Raw genomic sequence first — 10,074 nt, 5'->3', positions numbered from 1 at the left:
ATTCCTGCTTGGTAAACCTATCTGGATTTTGCTTTGGTATGTGTTGATTAGCTATGTAGCTACAAAATGACAGAGTGCTAATGAAGTAAAGATTAAACAGAAGAGCAAATAAGGCAGGAACATGGAAAGAATGGGAGAAAGAAGACAAGAATAGGAAGGAGTAAAATCTTTGCTCTGGTCCACAAGGGACTGATGAAAGGTTAGATAAAATTGTTTCAAAATTTGTCTGAGTCTTGTCTCCAAAACATTACTAACATTTCATTATTTTATAGCAGTGATAAACTTTTAATCCCTTAAGTTTTCTATTCTTCAAGTCTGTTTGGTATTCAGTATTCCTAACGTATCAGTGAAATTAAAGGTTTTCATGCCATTTCCAGTGAGGCTTCCCTTCCTTTGAAGGGTTAGTTGAACAAACAGTTGCAAGTAATAATGGTTTAGAACAGGACCATCAAATTCACTGTCCTTGGGCTTCGACCAAGGTGCTGGTTTCCCCCCATTGCTCAGGTGGCTGTGGCTAGTGCCTTTAGAGTCTCCAGTTAACCCTACCCACTCCCTCCTCTCACTTCTGGAGAGGTGCACAGCAAGGGACTTGCATGCTGTTGGCCCCGACCACTCCTAAGTTGGACAGCCGTGTTTTAAAGGAAGAGTAAAAGAAAGATACTTGATGAATCACTTGGCACCTGCCAGTGCCGTTACCAGTAGTCATAGATCTAGGGATATGACTTCAGTCTCAGGATATCTGAGTGTTGTGTTTAATAGCCCCTGATGGACTTACCTTCTATAAATTTGACTAGTTGTTCTTTGAATCTGGTTATACTATAGACCTCCAAATCATTGTGTGGCACTGAATTCTACAAGTTAATTATGCAAATGCAATATTGCCACTGGTGCTATATTGACTATTTTGTCTCGTCTTGTGTTATGCATTTGTTTAGAGCTATTACTGCTATGCTTATAGGTAATAATTGAAGCCATATGAATGAAAATTCTGTATTCATACGTGCTTTACTGTGGATGGCCCTCTCCCTAACAATATTCCAATATAACGATGGCCTTATCAGAAATTCATAGTTTCTTAGCTTGTTTTCTGTAGAAAGCCACAGAAGAGGAACCCTTCTACACAGCAGCAGAAAAGGCATGCCATTGAATAGTGCTGTTTAATAGTCTTGTTTAGCTTTTACCTTAATCGTAACTATTTAAAGACGGATTGAGACAATCTATAAAACTTGTGGCTCTTGGAAATGAGAGTAAAATTGATTAGTGTAGCCTATCAAACTTTATAAGGTACTGAGTATGCATTTGTACAATCTTCTCTATTATGTTTTAAAGTAAACACATGTGATGTGATGTATTTTTTTTTTTCCTTCATAGAGAGTTTTGGACTCTGAAGAACAAGTACTGGTTATGTATCATAGATACTGGGAAGAATATAGTCAAGGAGCAGACTACATGGACTGTTTATACAGGTAAACTTTGCTTATAGCTCTTAAAAGGTGCATAGAACTCGCTATAATTAACAATGTAGTAATTGGAACACAGTTGACTGAAGGATGTTATTAAAGTTGAAATATTTCATGGAATTGTGGAGTCTTTCACCATTGGTTGGAATATGGCTCAGGTTAATGGCAAGTGTCACCATCCCATAATGAAATGGTTTGTGTCTTGATTTAGGCGGTGGTTCCCAAAGTATGGGCCTTTAATATGTTAAGAGCAGTTGCTAGTGATCTGCCTAAAGCTTTTTAGCCAAGTCTTGATATACTTACATACTCTTCTCTGTGACCTTCCATTAAGGATGGGGAGCCATCTATGTATTTCACTAATGACATTCTTTGCATGTGAGAACTGTATGGGTGGCTGGGTTTTGGGTTTGTTTGGGTTTTTTTTTCCTAATCTGTGTTTATGAACTCTCCATTTTTTCTGAGTCTGGCGCATATACTCTCCAGTGTATGCAAGATCAGATTTGTTGAATATTAGTGTCCCTTCCCATAACCAAGACCGTGGTAGTGGCCTCAGTTGCCCATGGGTTTGCTGATATCATCTCCTAGCTAGTCTCTAAGGTGTTACCTGCCCTCCGCCTGACTTCAGACTAACATGGCTAAACCCCTGTTTGTGGTTTTACTGGATGAATGTAGTGTCTTCAGGATTTTATTCAAGAGGATACTGAATGCCCTTGACAGCCCACTTGAAGCATACAAGATAAACACAAAGTCATGGATGCTTCTTGTACAGCAAAACCTGGAAGACTAGAAATGCTTGCTAAGGAGACACACTATGCAAACCTTTCAGAACATTTTGGCATACACCAAAAGCATTTTTATTGCCTGTGAGAGAGCTGAGAGGAGGTAGCAAATTCCAGCAAGGGGGTTTGGATATCTTTATCGGTATCGAATTCCTGGATTTCTGGTTGAGCAAAGTATTCAGGAAAGATTGTAGCAGCAGGGTCATTTAAGAACACTTTTGGAGAGTGACTCAAAGAAGTTAGACCTTCCTGGTCAAAAATTCTTCTGACCACCAAGTACTGATGTGTGAGTAGCCAGTTATCAAGGACTATTCCCAAAATATAATTAGGATAAAGGTTTCTAATGTGGCAGATTAAACTATCAAGAGAATATCAGGAAGTTGAGGTCTCTGGGTTAGGGCTCATTTTAAGTAGCAGTGGGCTTGGTAGCAAGGACTAGATCTACTCCCATTGTAGTGAGAAAATATTCCTGGCTCCAGCTACCTTTCCAAATACCATGCTATCCTGAAGAGAAATGAAAGCGAGAGGCAGCACCCTTTCTACAAAGGCCCCAAACTGCTTAATAGCAAAACCTTCAACATCCCTGAAGATGAATCTGACTGGACTGTCTCTGGAAAGTAAAGGAAGGGGTTTGACAAATCATTCTTTATTATTTTCTGTAAGTCTGAATTAGAATAACTATGAAACAGTTATAAACCAGGACCTTTTTTTCCTTCTTCTAATATCTGGGTATTTAGAAATAAGCATTCTGCAAGCTTACTACATACATTTCTTACTGGCTTCAGTGCAACTTCTACAGGTAGAAGATTTCAGAATAGAGCCCATAAAATAAATTTGAGTTTGTGCAAAATGCAACACAGGTTAACTTAGTAAATTAACATGTTAAATACTGTAAGCTTTAGTCAATGTGTTTTTCTGTAATGCTATTGAAATATACTTGGAATAATTCTAAAATGATGTTCAAACTTGCTGAATAAAATATGTGAAGAGAGAGTCATCAATCTGCAGAATTTGTTCTGCAATATGGAAGAATTGCAGCTATTTTCCCCCAATGTTAACTTGTATAGATACAAGTGTATGTAATCTACTTTTATTTGCCTGCCTTTTTACAGTACATTCAAAATATATCTAGAGTACATGTTTATTTCTCTTCCATGATTTAAAAATTAAGTAGATAAGGTTATTTGTCTAAACGAAAGGTTCTGAGGTATCCAAAAAAGATATTGGATTAACCCAAAGAACCTTGTCTGCCTATGTCCTTAGACCAACATGGCTACAACCTACACCCTTGTAAAAATAAAGTAGAAAACTTAAACAATATATTAATCTTAGATTAAACTTAAACTTTTTACTGTCCCTTTCAAACATTCTTTTTCAGATAAGTTATTTGAAAACTGTAAACTTCTGTTTTTACTCACAGTTTGTTTTCTGTCAGTTGTAATTTTTATATAGAGGATTTCTCTATATTTTACATATGGCAGAAAAGCAGGTTTTAAGAGTGATCCATTTTAGCTGGTTATTCTAGAGTCAGATTACATAGAAGTTCTGTCCCAGAGAGATCTTTGCTGAAAAGGTAAAGTTGACAATAAGAAATACAGATCTTGAATAAATCTCTCAGCTGAAGCCGATAATTACAATTCTGCCAGTATAAACAAAGAACAATGTTGAACACTTTTCATAGGTGGTGAAAGGCTGGGGCTAACGGGGCTTAGTCCCCTCAAACACAGGCAGCCCAGGAGCAGGCTCTAGGCAGCTGCAGTGGGGGAAAGGGTGTACACAGACAGATAAACAGCTGGAGCCTGCAGGCAGCCAGGAACTCATCCCAGCCCAGCCCTGCCGTGTGGAGCAGTGCCCAGCAAGTAAATGTGTGGACAGGAAAGGGCATGGGGAGGGGCAGATTGAGGCCCCTGCAGGGGGTGGTGAACGGGGTCCTGAGGTGGGTCATGGGATGTTTGCTGCCTGGGCAGCTGGTCCAGAGATGCAGAGGGGCTCCCGCTGCTGCCTGCACCCCTGGGGCAGGCACAGGGGATATGTGCCCCCCTATCTGTGCATGGGGTGGAGGTGGGCTGCTGCTGCTGCGGGCTGTGCTCCACACCCTACTCCTAGTACCCCAGCAGCTGCACAGTGCCACGTGCCTCCCACCACTAGGCAGGCAGACGCAGCCAGCGCACAGGAGCCACATGGCATTGTGCTGCTACCGGGGCACTAGCAGCAGGGTGCAGACCCCAGCCTGCCTCCACCCTATTTGCAGACCCAGGGGACGCGTGCCCCCTGTGCCTGCCCCAGGGGAGTGCGCAGTGGCAAGAGCCTCCTTGCACCCCTGGATAAACCTCCTGGGTTCCAACTGTCCCACACCCTGCCCCTGCCTCTCTTTGCCCCACTCCCTCCTTCACTCTGGGGCCTCGAACTCCACACTCTGCCACTTGTTTCCCACACCCCCATCTGCTGCTTCCCCCCTGACAAACCACTTCTCCCTCTCTCTTCTTAGCTTTGCTCTGCTCTGGCAGCTCCATCTCTGCTGCAGCCTGGGACCCAAAGCATGGTTCCTGCCCCACTCTATAGTAGAGGTGCAGAGCTGGTACTGTTGTTCCAGCCCGTAGCAGCAGTGGGAACCTGAGGCTGCAGGTGGCAGAAGCAGCTTGGAGAAGAGTGGGGAAGCAGGGGAAGGGGGATTTGGGGCAACCTGAGGCGGTGGGGGAGGACAGGCACAATGTGGGATAAGTGGGGGAGGGGCAGACAGCCAGGGGCAAGCTGCCTGCCTCTCACTGCCTGCCCCACTGCCTCCATACCACCTGCTCCCTGCCTTCCCTGATGCAAGACTGCCCCCTCATCACCTCTTTCTCCCACCCCTTCCCCCCCCCCCTCCCAGGTTGTGTACAGTGGTGGGAGCCCCCCTTTTCCCCCCCCCCCCCCCCCCCCCCCCAACAGTGGGGGTGGGGGCAAATTTTAAGATGATCCTCTAACAATTAGATTCTGTGCATGGAAAATTATAATAAATTTATAAATTTTCTGTGTGCAGAATCTAATTATGGGGGGTCATCTTACCTTCAGGATCATCTTGTATTTGGGTAAATATGGTAAATCTTCGTTGTTGCTGTTTAAGTCCATTGCTGCTTGTTCTGTCCCCTGTGGACATAGAAAACAATTGATTTACATCCTCTTTAAGATAGATTTTTTTAAAATCAAATTCCTCCTTTGTCTTCTCTTCTACAAACTAAATAATCCTAGTTCTTCCAATTTTTCTTGAATGCCCTTTATTTTTTTTCCCCTTTGACTACTTTATTCATGTATTTCTTCCTCCAGCCTTTCCAATTTGTCTTTATATGTCTTCAAGCGTGGAAAAGTTAAAAAAATTGAAGGTATTTTTCTAAGAATTTTTTTTCTTAAAACATAGGTTTTTCCGGTATTTGTGTAACTGTAAGGGGAGAGGTTGGTAAATAGAATGCCTTGGCTTGATTTGTAATTTGCTGTTCTTACAGCTTAAAGGCTAGAATGGAGAGCTTGTGATATTATTTTTTTTTTCTTTTAAGAAGGGAAAGCAAAATGCATAGTGTTGAATTCCTTATAATAATGCTGTTACCTCAAATAAAACAGGTATTGCTTGTTTTCTTCATGAAAGTTTGAATACATTTAAGCTATCAGTTTTCAAATTCCTCACTACTAGATCATTCTATGAAAACAAACGTTCAACTCTCCCGTATGGTTTGTTTTTGTATATAATAATATGCGTTAAAACAAAAGTAGAATATTAAATTTAAATTGCTTACAATTTTAAAAGCTAGCTCCTTTATACATTTTGTAAAGGTGATTTTTTTTTTTTTCTGTCCACACAGTGGTGTAATTTTTTTATCCACATGCTAATGGAAAACCAGCTAGAAATTTAAAACTCTGATACCACGGTGGTAGTCCCTCTACCTTGGCGTTAGCAGCATTTTTTCCAGTGATGGACTTGAATGATATCACTCAGGCCAAAGCCTGACCAGTGCTAAGACCTGGCTACTACCTGGCTGCAGTGCAGCACGGATGAAGCCCCTTGCAGCTGAAACCCTTCCGACTCCATGGAGCTGTATCCCACCCGCAGGCCATAGATTGATTGAACCTCGCTCTAGCTGTTTCTATTCTGAACTCCTGGTTCCCCTGTTCAGTTTTCTCTTCCTCCCTTGATAATCCCATGGTTTCCATTCTCCCTCTTACCTCACTGTTGGGAAGGTACCAACATCATCATGCTTGTTAAGCTGTATGAGAGCAGTTATTGAGAGTGGAGGAAAAGAGAGTCTCCTTGTCTGCTTCCAAAATTAGCTTATTATATTTGTGCACAAGACTTGTTCTTCATCTTGCTCTTCATACAACAATTGTATTGGGCAGTTTAGATTAAAATATATGTAGATATACATCTTAAAAGAGCATACACCGTTGAAAGTGGAAAAAATGTCATTTTTAAATCAAATGTGAATTTAAGGTGATAATTCTCTTCTGTAAAACACTCCTACCTCTTGATGTTCTTAACATTTTGGAAGAATGAAGCCTTGTGAAGTATCTATAGAAATAATCTAATTGTAACTGATTTTTTTCCCCAAGGTTTTTTTGTGTGCATTTTGTGATTCTGATAACGTATCTTAACTATCCTCTCTTCTTGGCGTTCTCTGAATAAAAAAAACCCAAACCCTTTGCATTCTTTTGCAGAACAGGGACTTTTCTATATTCCCTTAAAAAACATAAATATATTAAAAAGCTTTTGTTTTCTTGTGCTAAAATTCACATCTGTACTAAAGTGCGATCTTAAATGAGGGTGTGTATGTGTATTTGACAGTCTTAGGGTTATAACTTATACCTCCCAAATGTTTTAACAAAGCATACATCACAATAACTAATCCATATACATATTTCTAAGTAAATAATAGAAAATAATACAGAAACGTAACACATAGTGGTCATTTTACACCTACATTCCAGACTATCTGTAAAATACTTGGAAATTGTATACCTAAGGAAGGGTCATCTTCTGACACTTCTGGTACTTACCATTACTTATCAGAAAGCACAGATTTCCTAAGAATGTATTTGATTGGCTTGATCCTTTCATGGAAGGAATCCAAATGATAAACAGTCACTAAGTATCTCTTAATTCTCATGCAGCAACCCACAACTCAGTCTGATTTTTTTACAATTTGATCTGATTCTGTTAGGTCTACCTCTGCAGGCTTCTTCAGTGGTATACACAAGTGATATAATTCTCCATGTGCTTTGTACTGTTACACAGTGCATGATTTTATCAAATAAAGTGTGAGAGAACAACATTAATATTGTTCAATTCTGCAAATGTAGTACATAATTTGGGCAGATTTTTTTCAGCATGGAACCAAAACTTGGGTAACATAAGACATTTATAGACTAGTTTTGAAAAATTAAGAGTTAACCATAAAAACAAAAAATAATTTGTGGTTAAAGTAGGGAAACTGGTAAGCCTACCACTAGTGCTGAGCTGAGTTTGGAACTAAGCAAAAAAAGGTCCTAGAGAGGAGTCAAAGCCTCAAATATGCTATCAGCCTCCAAGGAATAATCGGCTATGGCAGAGGGTTGTTCAAAGAGTGAATCCAAAGAAGAGGAAATGCCTTGTAGATCTTATCACAAAGCCAGGAATGTAATTTCATCCCTTGGCACAGCTTCTTGATTAACCTACAAGTTGTCAGCTTCGTTTACCCAACACTGCAAAAGATGATGGGGATCACTTATTGCATTAAGTACAAAAGCAAAGGTCCCAATTTGATTTTTAAAACATTAAATCAGTGTTATGAAACTCATTCAGCTCTGTGGGTTGATGAGGGACAGAGGACCAAATCAGGCCCCCAGACCAGCCAGCATGCACCCCATACTGGACTTGTGTGCAGTGCACATGCTGGTTCTAGCCATGTGTCACATGAAGCACATGCCACACATGGTGGGCAGGGCCCATCTGGCATATGTACTGCATGTGGTTCACAGGGCTCATCTGGCCCAGCCCTAGATACAGCATGCCCAAGTACAGATGCCACCCACTGTGTGCTGCATGAGCTCTCCAGGCTGGACCTAGAGGCAGCAGTGGGCCAGATAATAGGGCTCCGTGGGCTGCCCCCAGCCCATAGAGCCCAATCTTTGACAGCCCTGCACTAAATGATGATAAATGTAGTCATTGGGTGTTGGTCTCTGTGGTTAACTAACATTGCCATTAAAAAAATCCATCATCTCATTTCTAGTTTGGTTTTACCAGACTCAATTTTTTATTTTTTTTTTTGGATTCTAGTTTTTTAGTTTGCCTGGTATGTAGGGGCCCTGTACTATGCACTGTCTTTTCCCTATGTAAATACTTACAGACAAAGCTTCCTCTTTCGATAAGCTAAATAGACAGAGCTCTATTAATATATCTCACATTAAGGTTATCTTTTGGACCTTGAATCATTCCTGTAGCTCTTTCCTAAATCCTACTGATTTCTTTTTTTTATTTCATCACATTCCTTTTTAAATGTGGATGTTAGACCTAGGTGTACTATGTCAGTAGCTCTCTTGCTAATACAGTGCAAAGAAGGTAAATATTTTTTCTCTTTTCATATGAGCTTCCCCTGTCCAAGTATTCCAGGGTTGTGTTCCATATTCCTCCACCACCACATTCTGTCAGGCAGCTGGTTCAGTTGGGCATCTGGGAATTCTAAATTCTCATGAATATTGTGAATTTCTAGATTACAATTTCTCCTTTCTCTATTTTTGTATTTGACAAACATGGGTTTTTCTAGGGTTGTGGGAAACGCCTGCGTTTTCTTTAGTTTTGGATTCGGCGTTTCAACGGGACAGCAATTTGTTTCAGCGTTTCTTTTAGATTCATAGATTGTAAGGGGCTAGAAGGGATCTTGCAGATCATCGGGTCCAGTCCCCGTGTCGTGTGTGTTGTCCCCCCTCCCCCCTGGGCAAGTCTATCTCAAGTCTGCTGTTTATACCGTTAGTTACAATGTTGCTTGAATAAGACATCTGGTAGAATGGTAATCAAAATTTTCAGATGTGATTGGTATTGGGATGCCCAATCTAAGACACCTTAAAGGGGTTTGATTTTTTTTATTTTTATTTTTTTTGAAGTGTAACCCCTTTAAGGTGTCTTAGATTGAGCATCCCAATACTAAGTTCACATAACATTTCTTTATACAGTAATGTATTAAGCTAGTGAATTGTGTTGTACTCATGGGTCCCTAGATTTTAATTTATTTCATTCAGTTGGAGATGCAGATTTGGTACACTAAAAGAATTTGTCAAAATTTTATTTTTCAGTATACAGCACCTGGTGAAGTGAACCTGGGTTCACGAAAGCATGTGTGTTAAGCCACATCTACAAGTTACACTTAGGGCATGATTAAGCAGTTAATCATAGTTTAAGTGTTCACCTGACCACTAATTCAATCAAATAATGGCATGATAAAAAGAGGAATATGCTGCAGTTATTCCACAAAATATAAGTAATGACTTAGTAGCTGCTTCCTATCATGCCATTAATTGAATGTGTGGCTGGGAGCCCTGTCAGCTGATCAGAGCTCCCAGTTGGGGGAGCCTGTGTGCACCCCTGAGCCTGGGACCTCCCAGCTGAGAGAGCTCTAAGCTGCAGGGGGCCCCATGCACCCCAGTGGCTGGGACTGCACCTCCTGCGATCTCCCAGCTCTCAGTGTTCCCTATGCAGCTCGTGGCTGTGGGAGACCATAGCTGCAGTGATTTCCTAACCACACGGGAGTGCCCCATGCACCCCATGGCTAGGAGAATCAGGTGCATGGTGTGCCCCTGCAGCTGGTGCAGTCACTCAGCTGTGGGGGTGCACTATA

At 41.1% G+C, this 10,074-nt stretch overlaps 1 protein-coding gene across 3 annotated transcripts in view; it reads left to right on the top strand.

The window, feature by feature from the left end:
- CUL2 (cullin 2) overlaps positions 1–10,074 on the top strand; it is an 82,062-nt gene that overhangs the window by 18,126 nt on the left and 53,862 nt on the right. For all 3 annotated transcript variants that reach the window (XR_003091979.1, XM_014526207.2, XM_006036574.2), the window contains exon 4: positions 1,372–1,466. Coding sequence is in view for 2 of the 3 variants with exons in the window: in XM_014526207.2 (XP_014381693.1) it covers positions 1,372–1,466 (95 nt within the window). In the remaining variant the exon portion in view is untranslated. The remainder of the gene's footprint in view (positions 1–1,371; positions 1,467–10,074) is intronic.

This window comes from Alligator sinensis, unplaced genomic scaffold, assembly GCF_000455745.1.
Source record: "Alligator sinensis unplaced genomic scaffold, ASM45574v1 scaffold1316_1, whole genome shotgun sequence".
NCBI classification, from domain to species: Eukaryota; Metazoa; Chordata; order Crocodylia; family Alligatoridae; genus Alligator; species Alligator sinensis.
The sequence above is the reverse complement of the archived record's forward strand: the minus strand, read 5'-3'. Positions and strand labels throughout refer to the sequence as shown.